At 44.1% G+C, this 14420-nt stretch overlaps 1 protein-coding gene across 2 annotated transcripts in view; it reads right to left on the minus strand.

Moving 5' to 3' along the window:
• Window positions 1–14420, minus strand: part of shc3 (SHC (Src homology 2 domain containing) transforming protein 3) — a 66264-nt gene that overhangs the window by 34979 nt on the left and 16865 nt on the right. For both annotated transcript variants that reach the window (XM_014138882.2, XM_014138884.2), the window contains exon 2: window positions 2851–2921. In XM_014138882.2, the coding sequence (XP_013994357.2) occupies window positions 2851–2921 (71 nt within the window). The remainder of the gene's footprint in view (window positions 1–2850; window positions 2922–14420) is intronic.

A 14420-nucleotide genomic window follows, 5' to 3' on the forward strand; every position in this document is an offset into this window, starting at 1 on the left:
TTCCCCTGCATGATGCTGCCACCACCATGCTTCACCGTAGGGATAGTGTCAGGTTTCTTCCAGACGTGACACTTGACATTCAGGCCACAGAGTTCAATCTTGGTTTCATCAGACCAGAGAATCTTGTTTCTCATGGTCTGAAAGTCCTTTAGCTGTCTTTTGGCAAACTCCAAGCAGGCTGTCATGTGCCTTTTACTGAGGAGTGGCTTCCGTCTGGTCTCTGTACCATAAAGGACTGATTGGTGGAGTACTGCAGAGATGGTTGTCCTTCTGGAAGGGTCTCCCATCTCCACAGAGGAAATCAGGAGCTCTGTCAGAGTGACCATCGGGTTCTTGGTCACCTCCCTGACCAAGGTCCTTCTGGCCCAACACTCCTAACTGCTAGGCTACCTGCATTTTTCTACAACAGATAGAGGCAAGGGAAATATGTGTTTGAATCCTGGCCCTCTGCTATAAGACAGCTTCCTTCTAGATTCTAGACTAGTATGATGATAACTCACCTAATAATCCAATAAGAAACAAAAGAACAGTGTTATGCTACAGTACATTTATAGCAGTAGCTTTGGTGGTGATGAGACAGAAATGTGTTTATTTTATTTTTATCACCGTCTTTAAATACATGCTCTCAATTCTTTTAGAATAGGAAGTCTATTTATAGTATACCAAAAGTTGACTCTCTCTCTCTACCTTTCTCCCTCCCCCTCTCCATCTTTCCCACTCCCTCTCTCTCTTTCTCTCTCTATGTATCTCTCCCTCTCCCCCCTCTCTCTCCCTATCTCTCCCTCTCTCTCTATCTCTCCCTCTCTCTCTATCTCTCTCTCTCTCTCCCACTCTCTCTCCCTCTATCTATCTCTCCATCACCCTCTCTCTCCCTCTCTATCTCTCCCTCTCTCTCTCTCGTTCCCCCTCTCTCTTTCTATCTATCTCTCCCTCTCTCTCCCTCTCTCTCTCTCTCTCCCTCTCGTCAATGGATAGTACAATATCATGTGGTCCTTGCCTTGCAGTGGACTTGAACGCTGCTGGTTAAACCAGACAGAATGCTAGGCGCACAATGAAGAGTGGCTCTGAGCACAGCTTTCACTCTGGTTTAAACCAGCTAGCTGACTCCATGAAGTCAAGCGGAAAAGTGAACGTGACACAGACATGCCATATTCACAGTACAGGCTTCACGTCTCTCACAGTCACAGCTCTACTGGCAGCCATGGCCTTGTCATTCAAAAAACAACCATAGAAAATACAGGCTTCTTCTAATGTTTCTATTTGTTGGGGACAATGGAGATGAATTTAAATAAATGGGGGCAGTTAGGTGAGTATAAGAGATAAGTATGCAGTGCCTTCGGAAAGTATTCAGACCCCTTGACTTTTTCCACATTTTGTTACGTTACAGCCTGATTGTAAAATGGATTAAATAAAACAAATTATTAATCTACACACAATACCCCATAATGACAAAGCGAAAACAGATTTTTTGAAATTTTAGCAAATTACAAAAATATTTGTATTACAAATAAAAAACAGAAATACCTTATTTACATAAGTACTCAGACCCTTTTCTATGAGACTCCAAATTGAGCTCAGGTGCATCCTGTTTCCATTGATCATCCTTGAGATGTTTCTACAACTTGATTGGAGTCCAGCTGTGGTAAATTAAATTGATTGGACATGATTTGTAAAGGCACACACCGGTCTATATAAGGTCCCACAGTTGACAGTGCATGTCAGAGAAAAAAACAGGCCTTTATGGTAGACGGAAGCCACTCCTCAGTCAAAGGCACATGACAGCCTGCTTGGAGTTTGACAAAAGGCACATAAAGAACTCTCTGACCATGAGAAACAAGATTCTCTGGTCTGATGAAACCAAGATTTAACTCTTTGGCCTGAGTGCCAAGTGTCACATCTGGAGGAAACCTGGCACCATCCCTATGGTAAAGCATGGTAGTGGCAGCATCATGCTGTGGAGATGTTTTTCAGGAGTGACTTCGGGACAAGTCTCTGAATGTCCTTGAGTGGCCCTGCCAGAGTCCGGACTTGAACCTATTCGAACATCTGGATATCATAAGGTGAATGCACCAATTTGTAAGTCGCTCTGGATAAGAGCGTCTGCTAAATGACGTAAATGTAAATGTAAAAAATCTCTAAGAGACCTGAAAATAGCTGTGCAGCGACGCTCCCCATCCAACCTGACAGAGCTTGAGAGGATCTGTAGAAAATAATGGGAGAAACTCTCCAAATACAGGTGTGCCAAGCTTGTAGCGTCATACCCAAGAAGACTCGAGGCTGTAATCGCTGCCAAAGGTGCTTCAACAGAGTACTGAGTAAAGGGTCTGAATACTTATGTAAATGTGATATTTCAGTTTTTCTTTTTTATAAACCTGTTTTTGCTTTGTCATTATGGGGTACTGTGTGTATATTGATGAGGGGGGGAAAAACAATTTAATACATTTTAGAATAAGGCTGTAACGTACCAAAAAGTGGAAAAAGTCAGTCTGAATACTTTCCGAATGCAGTGTAGGTAAGTAAGTAAGCATTGTCTTGGTCAAATAGGGGTAAAACAGGTTAAATATGGGTAAAATATGGGTAAAACATGGGGTCAAATAGGGATAAAATAGGGGTGAAATTGGGATAAAATGGGGGTAAAACTGGGATAAAGTATGGGTAAGATATGGGTCAAATTAAAACAGGGGCAAAACTGGGGTAAAACATGAGTAAAATGGGGGTAAAATACGGGTACATTTGGGTAAAACAGGGGTAAAGTATGGGTAAGATATGGGTCAAATGGATAACACAACGGATAATAAATCGCTCCCACATAGTATCCATTTCCTTCAACAAAACACATGAATCTCTTACCTTGTTATTTGCGATCTCGTGTTGAAATCCAGTGATTTCATCGACCGAAGGACTTCAATGCAACCCAAATACTAGAAGAGAGAGAGAAGAGATTCAGTTATTTAATGGATGAATGTTAAGATGTGAAGAATTTAATTATGTCAAAACAATGTGACTTTAACACCCAGGATATTTGCAATTCTACCTCTTATAATATAAGCAGCCCATTGTAGTCTGAGAAAGAGGACCGGGGTCTAGATGACCCAGTTATTTATTCCTGTGCCTCTTCAATGCAGCAGGCCATTCGTGACCCTCAGCATGATTTGGACTCAATCCAAAAATCACTTACTGATGTTAAATTAGTGTTAAATGCAAATAAAACCAGGTTTCTGCTGTTCTCTCGGTCTCGTAGCGTTGACCCTGAGGACTTGCGTATTTTGCACTCCAAAATGGAGCCCAAATTGAGCATGTTTCTCACTATAAATCCTTCGGTATCTGGATTGATGACAAGTTTGCCTTTTGAAACACACATTGAAACTTGACAAAGAAGCTTGAGATCTTTGATTGTTTTTTATATAGAAATAAATCCTGCCTCAGTTCCCGAAAACAGAAGGAAGATTCTCCCTGTAATAGACTATGTTGACATTATTTATATTTACGCGGCAGCATCTGTTTTGAAGCCATTGGCCTCAGTATTCCATTCACTAATACGTTTTATCACTGCGATATGTTTTAGAACTCATCATTGTATTCTTTACAAAACATGTAATATTTTGCCTCTTTGCATGTAATTTTGGCATTAATACGTGTCACATATCAGTTTGCAAACAATGTAAAAATATATATATCATTGAGTTAAAGCCTCCATACAAACATGATCTCTTTTTTGCTTTCTTGAGTAAGGCAGCTCCAAAATACAGGTGTTTCAGCCTAGCTCAGTGCTTTCTGTGGTGGTGGGGCAAGTCAGCAGAAAATACAGAGCATTGCGCCGTGATTGGTTCAGTTTTCTGTCACTCATGGAGACACTACGTCACGGCCAAGTCTAAGGGTAGACCTTGAAAATTCAAGCCCTTTGGGTGCTGCCATAGAGTTACATTAGAAGTGCCCATCCAAGAAGGCTCAAGGTCATTGGCCACAGATAAAATGATGTCAAATCACATTCTATCGACAGTACCTTTGATTGGACTGTCCAACATCATACTTTCAAAATCTTAGCTAGCAGTCATCATCATGAATCAAGTCGACAATCTACTGGCAAATCCTTTTTAATCCTTGTCGTATGAAGAGAAATTATGAAGAGAAACTATAGGTAAAATGTATTGGTGCTCATTGGCCACAAACATTACACAACAAGTTGGACATCGCAAATTCAACAATGAGTGGTTTGGAAGGAATAAGTGGCTAACTGCAAGCATCGCAAAGCAGTCATTAGCCTGCTATTCAGTGGAGTGGCTGTGCGGTACCAAGTCTAAGATTAAGGGTCTCTTTTCCTAGTTTAAAATGATAAACATTCAACATTGGCTATGCTGTCAATGAAGCATGATCTGTGCCGCGCTCAAAACAACTTTTAACTCGAAACTGCAAAATCTGACTTTAGTGAGTTCAAGACAACTGGGAAAAACAAGCTACGACTGTGAAAATACGTTTTTAACTTTCACCCAACTCGAGAGCTACGACCTGAAGATCACTGCTGTCATCATGATTCAACTTTTTTTTTCTCGAGTTCCCAGTTGTCTTGAAAGCACCATAAATCCAGAGAATGGCAGACTTTGACGACAAAATTTGCCCACGAAGGACCGCCGCGCCACCTTCCTGTTCAAGTGAATCCAAAAAGGTGAGGTGAGGTGAGGTGAGTCCAAAAATGTTTTGTATGCTGCTGCATAAATGATGTAATATGCCAGGGAGATATGTATACTGTAGCTAAGAAAGTAATACTAAGTGTATGTTGTGTAGTAAGCTGTTAGTAGCCCATGTGCTTCACCCTAATTATTTGGTCTATTATCACCTTTTAATTTTGCCTACTGTTCTGACTTGGTGGTACCCCTGTATTAGAGAAATGTAATAATCAAATATTGTAAGAGCTTTCATTGTCTGCTTATATGCCTCCTTTATTTATCCTACGGTTCTGACTTGGTGTACAGGGAGAACATTGGAAGAACAGCCCATGTTCGGAATTCTCTCGCTGTACAGTCGTGGCCAAAAGTTTTGAGAATGACACAAATATTAATTTCCACAAAGTTTGCTGCTTCAGTGTCTTTTTGTAACGGCCGTCGTACGTAATGGACCAAGGCGCAGCGGGTTGAGTGCTCATCTTAACTTTAATAGAACACGTAACAAACAAAAACCGATCGAACGAACAGTGTTGCATGCTAACACACAGCAGTACAACAACAACTTCCCACAAAGGGACAGGTGAAACAGGGCTACCTAAGTATGACTCTCAATCAGCAACAACGATGTACAGCTGTTCCTGATTGAGAGCCATACCAGGCCAACACAAAGAAATACACAACATAGAAAACCATAGAAATACAAAACAAGAACATTACCCAAAAACCCCGGAACACATAAATCAAACACCCCTCTTACATAAATACATATCCCATTAAACCCCGAACCACATAAAACAAATACCCCCTGCCACGTCCTGACCAAACTACAATAACCAATAACCCCTATTACTGGTCAGGACGTGACACTTTAGATATTTTTGTCAGATGTTACTATGGAATACTGAAGTATAATTACAAGCATTTCATAAGTGTCAAAGGCTTTTATTGACAATTACATGAAGTTGATGCAAAGAGTCAATATTTGCAGTGTTGACCCTTCTTTTTCAAGACCTCTGCAATCCTCTCTGGCATGCTGTCAATTAACGTCTGGGCCACATCCTGACTGATGGCAGCCCATTCTTGCATAATCAATGCTTGGAGTTTGTCAGAATTTGTGGGGTTTTGTTTGTCCACCCGCCTCTTGAGGATTGACCACAAGTTCTCAATGGGATTAAGGTCTGGGGAGTTTCCTGGCCATGGACCCAAAATATTGATGTTTTGTTCCCCGAGTCACTTAGTTATCACTTGCCTTATGGCAAGGTGCTCCATCATGCTGGAAAAGGCATTGTTCGTCACCAAACTGTTCCTGGATGGTTGGGAGAAGTTGCTCTCGGAGGATGTGTTGGTACCATTCTTTATTCATGGCTGTGTTCTTGGGCAAAATTGTGAGTGAGCCCACTCCCTTGGCTGAGAAGCAACCCCACACATGAATGGTCTCAGGATGCTTTACTGTTGGCATGACACAGGACTGATGGTAGCGCTCACATTGTCTTCTCCAGACAAGCTTTTTTCCGGATGGCCCAAACAATCGGAAAGAGGATTCATCAGAGAAAATGACTTTACCCCAGTCCTCAGCAGTCCAATCCCTGTACCTTTTGCAGAATATCAGTCTGTCCCTGATGTTTTTCTTAGAGACACCAGGCCATCCTCCAAAAGTCTTCGCCTCAGTGTGCATGCAGATGCACTCACACATGCCTGCTTCCATTCCTGAGCAAGCTCTGTACTGGTGGTGCCCAGATCCCGCAGCTGAATCAACTTTAGGAGACGGTCCTGGCGCTTGCTGGACTTTCTTGGGCGCCCTGAAGCCTTCTTCACAACAATTGAACCGCTCTCCTCGAAGTTCTTGATGATCTGATAAATGGTTGATTTAGATGCAATCTTACTGGCAGCAATATCCTTGCCTGTGAAGCCCTTTTTGTGCAAAGCAATGATGACGGCACATGTTTCCTTGCAGGTAACCATGTTTGACAGAGGAAGAACAATGATTCCAAGCACCACCCTCCATTTGAAGCTTCCAGTCTGTTATTCGAACTCAGTCAGCAAGCGTGATCTCCAGCCTTTGTCCTCGTCAACACTCACACCTGTGTTAACGAGAGAATCACTGACATGATGTCAGCTGGTCCTTTTGTAGCAGGGCTGAAATGCAGTGGAAATGTTTTTGGGGGATTCAGTTCATTTGCATGGCAAAGAGGGACTTTGAAATTAATTGCAATTCATCTGATCACTCTTCATAACATTCTGGACTATATGTAAATTGCCATCATGCAAACTGAGGCAGCAGACTTTGTGAAAATTAATATTTGTGTCATTCCCAAAAATGTTGGCCATGACTACATTTCAAAAGTGTTGAAGAAATAGTTATATTCACTACGTCCGTCCTAGCTCGCTCATTAATGTCTTAATTGAAATTACGGATTGCCTCTTATCCGCTTGTCGTCCCCTTATGCCATAGTTTGTACATCTCAATTGTCAGTAGAAACCACATTTGTTTAAGCAAGTCAGCCATATCAGCTATGATGTTTTTAAAGGCAGTAAATGAGGCTGAATGAACTATTTCGCTGCCAGACAAGGCTCCATTGATAGCCAGGTGTAGCAGTGGTAAGGTGTTGGTACTGCTGTTGGGACTCTGCTGTTGGAACAGCTTTATGTAGGCCCTAACAGTTTGGGGGCACCGTTTGTCACCATTATAGTGCAATTAATGTATTGTTTAGTGTTGTGTTGTGTCTTTGCTGGCATACAACCCAAGATTTACATGCTAAAATCACCACTGGACCTCTCTGTCTGTAAGAAGAGAGCTGCACTCTCTTATGTATTTACACAGTAGTCTTGCAGAAACTTCCTCTGTACATTACTTAATTGATTAATTTTTGACGTACAAATGACCAAACTCGTTCTCAGGGATGGATAACTCTGGAGATCCCTTTGGACTCCACAGAATTGGGAAAATCTGGCTAGTTTTTTTTTGTCCCTTATGTGTGGAACAATAAACAGCATTCCTTGCAGTTTGATATTCTGGTGCCTTTCAGGAATTTAACATTATTGATTGGAGACTTTTATAATACAGAATGCGATTGCTTTTCTTAAATATGTTTAATGATGTGTATTATGTGTTTCATTATAGTGCGTTTAATTATAGTGTGTTTAATTATAGTGTGTTTTATTTGCATTGGTTATGTAGGTCTGTTGTGGTTTATTATAGTGTGTTTAATTATAGTGTGTTTTATTATAGTGTGTTTAATTATAGTGTGTTTTATTATAGTGTGTTTTATTATAGTGTGTTTAATTATAGTGTGTTTAATTATAGTGTGTTTTATTATAGTGTGTTTTATTATAGTGTGTTTTATTATAGTGTGTTTTATTATAGTGTGTTTAATTATAGTGTGTTTTATTATAGTGTGTTTTATTTGCATTGGTTATGTAGGTCTGTTGTGTTTAATTATAGTGTGTTTTATTATAGTGTGTTTAATTATAGTGTGTTTTATTATAGTGTGTTTTAATTATAGTGTGTTTAATTATAGTGTGTTTTATTATAGTGTGTTTTATTATAGTGTGTTTTATTATAGTGTGTTTTATTATAGTGTGTTTTATTATAGTGTGTTTTATTATAGTGTGTTTTATTTGTATTGGTTATGTAGGTCTGTTGTGTTTTATTACAGTCTGTTTTATTATAGTGTGTTTTATTTGTATTGGTTATGTAGGTCTGTTGTGGTTTATTTATGTACTGGGTTTTATTTGTAAACGTATACAGGGCTCTCTTGAAAAAATAGTTTTATCTCAAAGGTTCATAAATAAATATTCACAAAAGCGTCTCAGAGTAGGAGTGCTGATCTAGGATCAGTTTAGCCTTTTAGATCATAATGAATAACATTATGTGGACAGGGGAGACCTGGGCCCAGATTCACAAAACCTTCTTAAGGAATACCTGGGATAGGATAAAGTAATCCTTCTAACCCCCCCTTAAAAGATTTAGATGCACTATTGTAAAGTGGTTGTTCCACTGGATATTATAAGGTGAATGCACCAATTTGTAAGTCGCTCTGGATAAGAGCGTCTGCTAAATGACTTAAATGTAAATGTAAATGTAAATGTCTTCTTAACTGCCATTTTTTCCTTAACTATAGACTTATGAAAAAAGATAAGCAAAGTTGCTATTCCTCAAAAAGGTTCTTGAAAATGTTATTGCACTATTTCTTATGTTTCTCCTTAAGCAAAAAGTTAAGAAGAAATTAGATTCTTGAAAATAAAGTTATTGGAAATGTTAATTCCAAGATAGTTAAACCTTTGTCTTAAACTCAGGGCAGTGAGAAAAAAGCTCATGAAAGCAATTGGACATGTTTAATTCATTCACAAACTTCATCTAAAAGTATCAGTATTGATTCATTTTAAAGTCAATAACATGTTTTAGAACAGAAATATGCTAACATGATTTCCATTGCTAGCTAGAGAGGAAGCTAAAACGGTTGCCTAGCAACAAACATCTTATGAAATATTTGTGAGAAGATATTTGAGAAGTTCATAAGAAAATCATTAAATCTTAAGATATTGTTGAGGAATTGAACTTGTTGAGGAATTGCATAAGAACTATCTTATGTAGTCCTTATTTTTATTCTTTATTTATTCTTTTGCATAAGAAGTGTTTGGGGAATAGGGCCCTGAACCTAGATCCACACGATTATTTTGAAACACTTCATCATACATCCATTTCTCATTCCATATGATCTAAAAGGAAAAACGAATCCTAGATCAGAACTCCAGTCTCAGACTAGTTGTGAATCCAGCACCAGCTACAACAGCAGAGCTACAGTATAGCAGCAGGCCAGGCCAGGTTAGTGTCTGTCTGAGCTATAGCAGCAGGCCAGGTTAGTGTCTGTCTGAGCTATAGCAGCAGGCCAGGTTAGTGTCTGTCTGAGCTACAACAGCAGGCCAGGTAAGTGTCTGTCTGAGCAATAGCAGCAGGCCAGGTTAATGTCTGTCTGAGCTATAGCAGCAGGCCAGGTTAGTGTCTGTCTGAGCTATAGCAGCAGGCCAGGTTAGTGTCTGTCTGAGCAATAGCAGCAGGGAAGGTTAGTGTCTGTCTGAGCTATAGCAGCAGGGAAGGTTAGTGTCTGTCTGAGCTATAGCAGCAGGGAAGGTTAGTGTCTGTCTGAGCAATAGCAGCAGGCCAGGTTAGTGTCTATCTGAGCTATAGCAGCAGGCCAGGTTAGTGTCTGTCTGAGCAATAGCAGCAGGCCAGGTTAGTGTCTGTCTGAGCAATAGCAGCAGGCCAGGTTAGTGTCTGTCTGAGCAATAGCAGCAGGCCAGGTTAGTGTCTGTCTGAGCAATAGCAGCAGGCCAGGTTAGTGTCTGTCTGAGCTATAGCAGCAGGCCAGGGAAGGTTAGTGTCTGTCTGAGCTATAGCAGCAGGCCAGGTTACTGTCTGTCTGAGCTATAGCAGCAGGTCAGGTTAGTGTCTGTCTGAGCTATAGCAGCAGGCCAGGTTAGTGTCTGTCTGAGCTATAGCAGCAGGCCATGTTAGTGTCTGTCTGAGCTATAGCAGCAGGCCAGGGAAGGTTAGTGTCTGTCTGAGCTATAGCAGCAGGCCAGGTTAGTGTCTGTCTAAGCTATAGCAACAGGCCAGGGCAGGTTAGTGTCTGTCTGAGCTATAGTAGCAGGCCAGGGAAGGTTAGTGTCTGTCTGAGCAATAGCAGCAGGCCAGGGAAGGTTAGTGTCTGTCTGAGCAATAGCAGCAGGCCAGGTTAGTGTCTGTCTGAGCTATAGCAGCAGGCCAGGTTAGTGTCTGTCTGAGCTATAGCAGCAGGCCAGGTTAGTGTCTGTCTGAGCTATAGAAACAGGCCAGGTTAGTGTCTGTCTGAGCTATAGCAGCAGGCCAGGTTAGTGTCTGTCTAAGCTATAAAAGTATGCCAGGTTAGTGTATGTCTGAGCTATAGCAGCAGGCCAGGTTAGTGTCTGTCTGAGCTATAGCAGCAGGCCAGGGCAGGTTAGTATCTGTCTGAGTTATAGCAGCAGGCCAGGTTAGTGTCTGTCTGAGCTATAGCAGCAGGCCAGGGTAGGTTAGTGTCTGTCTGAGCTATAGCAGCAGGCCAGGTTAGTGTCTGTCTGAGCTATAGAAACAGGCCAGGTTAGTGTCTGTCTGAGCTATAGAAACAGGCCAGGTTAGTGTCTGTCTGAGCTATAGAAACAGGCCAGGTTAGTGTCTGTCTGAGTTATAGCAGCAGGACAGGTTAGTGTGTGTCTGAGATATAGCAGCAGGCCAGGTTAGTGTCTGTCTGAGCTACAGCAGCAGGCCAGGTTAGTGTCTGTCTGAGCTATAGAAACAGGCCAGGTTAGTGTCTGTCTGAGCTATAGCAGCAGGCCAGGTTAGTGTCTGTCTGAGCAATAGCAGCAGGCCAATGCAGGTTAGTGTCTGTCTGAGCTATAGCAGCAGGCCAGGTTAGTGTCTGTCTGAGCTATAGCAGCAGGCCAGGTTAGTGTCTGTCTGAGCTATAGCAGCAGGCCAGGCCAGGTTAGTGTCTGTCTGAGATATAGCATCAGGCCAGGGAAGGTTGGTGTCTATCTGAGCTATAGCAGCAGGCCTGGGCTGGTTAGTGTCTTTCTGTCATGTTCCCTATCTTCGAACTCCCTGTCATATATAAGCCAAGGCGCAGCGTGCCGGTAATTCTAAGTGTGGTTCCCAATCAGAGACAACGATGGACAGCTGCCTCTGATTGGAAACCACACTCAGCCAAAACAAAGAAATAGAAAAACTAGATTGCCCACCCCACATCACACTCTGACCTAACCAAACTAGACAAAAATAAAAGTCTCTAAGGTCAGGGCGTGACAGTACCCCCCCCAAAGGTGCGGACTCCCGGCCGCAAACCTGAACCTATAGGGGAGGGTCCGGGTGGGAATCTATTCTTGGCTGCGGCTCTGGTTCGGGGCGTAGCCCCCACACCGCCCGCTGATCCCCCCACTTCTGTGTTGCCGGAGGAACCAGACCGTGGATCATCGCCGGAGGCTCTGAACCGCCGACCGCCACTGAAGACTCCGAACCGTCGACCGCCGCTGGGGGCTCCGGACCGGGGGACGTCGCTGGGTGCTCCGGACCGGGGGACTTCGCTGTAGGCTCTGTGCCATGGATCATCGCTACTGGTTCCGTGCCATGGATCATCACTGGAGGCTTCTTGCCATGGATCAGCACTGGAGGCTTCGTGCCATGGATTATCACTGGAGGCTCCGGGCCATGGATTATCACTGGAGGCTTCGTGCCATGGATCATCCCTACAGGCTCCCGGCCATGGATCATCACTGGAGGCTTCGTGCCATGGATCATCCCTACAGGCTCCGGGCCATGGATTATTACTGGAGGCTTCGTGCCGTAGATCATCACTGGAGGCTTCTTTCGTGGAGCTGGAACAGGTCTCACCGGACTGGGGAGACGCACTGGAGACCGGGTGCGCAGAGCTGGCACAGGGTATACTGGGCCGTGGAGGCGCACTGGAGGTCTGGAGCTCAGGGCTGGCACAACCCGTCCTGGCTGGATGTTTGCTTTAGCCCGGCAAAGGCAGAGCGCTGGCACAGGACGAACTGGGCTGTGCAGGCGCACTGGCGACACAGTGCGCAGAACTGGCGCAGGATATACTGGGCCGTGGAGGCGCACTGGAGGTCTGGAGCATATGGCTGGCACAACCCGTCTTTGTTGGATGCTCAACCCAGCTCGACCACTGCAGGGCGCGGGCACAGATTGCACCGGCCTGTGAGTGCACACTGGCGACACAGTGCGCATCACCACATAACACAGTGCTTGCCTCGTCACTCGCACCCCACGGTAAGCACAGGGAGTTGGCTCAGGTCTCCACCCTGACTCTGCCAAACTCCCCGTGTGCAAAACAAATATTTTTGGGGATGCCTCTCGTGCTTCCCTTGATGTTGGTTCTCCCCGGTCCAGCTCGTCTTCCCAGCAAGCGCACGCTGCTTGGCTTTCTGGTGGTGGGATCTTCTGTCACGTTCGCTATCTTCGAACTCCCTGTCATATATAAGCCAAGGCGCAGCGTGCCGGTAATTCCACATACTTTATTTTAGAAAAACCGAACAAAACAATAAACAGGTAAAACAGAAAGAACCGTGACGCTCTGGGGCTGCTCAAAGGCAGCTGCACAAAAACAAGATCCCACAACTCAAGGAGGGGGAAAAAAGTATGGTTCCCAATCAGAGACAACGATGGACAGCTGCCTCTAATTGGAAACCACACTCAGCTAAAACAAAGAAAAAGAAAAACTAGATTGCCCACCCCACATCACACCCTGACCTAACCAAAATAGAGGGAAAAAACATCTCTAAGGTCAGGGCGTGACACTTTCTGAGCTATAGCAGCAGGCGAGGTCAGGTTAGTGTCTGTCTGAGCTATAGCAGCAGGCCTGGTTAAAGTCTGTTTGAGCTGTAGCAGCAGGGCAGGTTAGTGTCTGTCTGAGTTATAACAGCAGGCCAGGCCAGGTTAGTGTCTGTCTGAGCTAAAGCAACAGGCCAGGGCAGGTTAGTATCTGTCTGAGGTAAAGCAGAAGGCTGGGTTAGTGTCTGTCTGAGCTATAGCAGCAGGCCAGCGCAGGTTAGTGTCTGTCTGAGCTATATGAGCAGGCCAGGACCCGGTTTGTGTCTGTCTGAGCTATAGCAGTAGGCCATGGAAAGTTAGTGTTCTGTCTGAGCTATAGCAGCAGGCCAGGTTAGTGTCTGTCTGAGCTATAAGAGCAGGACAGGGCAGGTTAGTGTCTGTCTGAGCTACAGCAACAGGCCAGTTTAGTGTCTGTCTGAGCTATAGCAGCAGGACAGGTTAGTGTCTGTCAAAGCTATAGCAACAAGCCAGGGCAGGTTAGTGTCTGTCTGAATGATAGCAGCAGGCCAGGGAAGGTTAGTGTCTGTCTGAGCTATAGCAGCAGGCCAGGGAAGGTTAGTGTCTGTCTGAGCTATAGCAGTAGGCCAGGTTAGTGTCTGTCTGAGCTATATGAGCAGGCCAGGACCCGGTTTGTGTCTGTCTGAGCTATAGCAGTAGGCTATGGAGAGTTAGTGTCTGTCTGAGCTATAGCAGCAGGCCAGGTTAGTGTCTGTCTGAGCTATAGCAACAAGCCAGGGCAGGTTAGTGTCTGTCTGAATGATAGCAGTAGGCCAGGGAAGGTTAGTGTCTGTCTGAGCTATAGCAGCAGGCCAGGGAAGGTTAGTGTCTGTCTGAATGATAGCAGCAGGCCAGGGAAGGTTAGTGTCTGTCTGAGCTATAGCAGCAGGCCAGGGCTGGTTAGTGTCTGTCTGAGCTATAGCAGCAGGCCAGGGAAGGTTAGTGTCTGTCTGAGCTATAGCAGTAGGTCAGGTTAGTGTCAGTCTGAGCTATAGCAGCAGGCCAGGGAAGGTTAGTGTCTGTCTGAGCTATAGCAGTAGGTCAGGTTAGTGTTTGTCTGAGCTATAGCAGCAGGCCAGGTTAGTGTCTGTCTGAGCTTTAGCAACAGGCCAGGCCAGGTAAGGTTAGTGTCTGTCTGAGCTATAGCAGCAGACCAGGTTAGTGTCTGTCTGAGCTTTAGCAACAGGCCAGGCCAGGTAAGGTTAGTGTCTGTCTGAGCTATAGCAGCAGGCCAGGGAAGGATAGTGTCTGTCTGAGCTTTAGCAACAGGCGAGGCCAGGTTTGTGTCTGTTTGAGCTGTAGCAGCAGGCCAGTGCAGGTTAGTGTCTGTCTTAGCTATAGCAGCAGGCCAAGTTAGTGTCTGTTTGAGAAATAGCAGCAGGCCAGGTTAGTGT

This window comes from Salmo salar, chromosome ssa13, assembly GCF_905237065.1.
Source record: "Salmo salar chromosome ssa13, Ssal_v3.1, whole genome shotgun sequence".
NCBI lineage: Eukaryota > Metazoa > Chordata > Actinopteri > Salmoniformes > Salmonidae > Salmo > Salmo salar.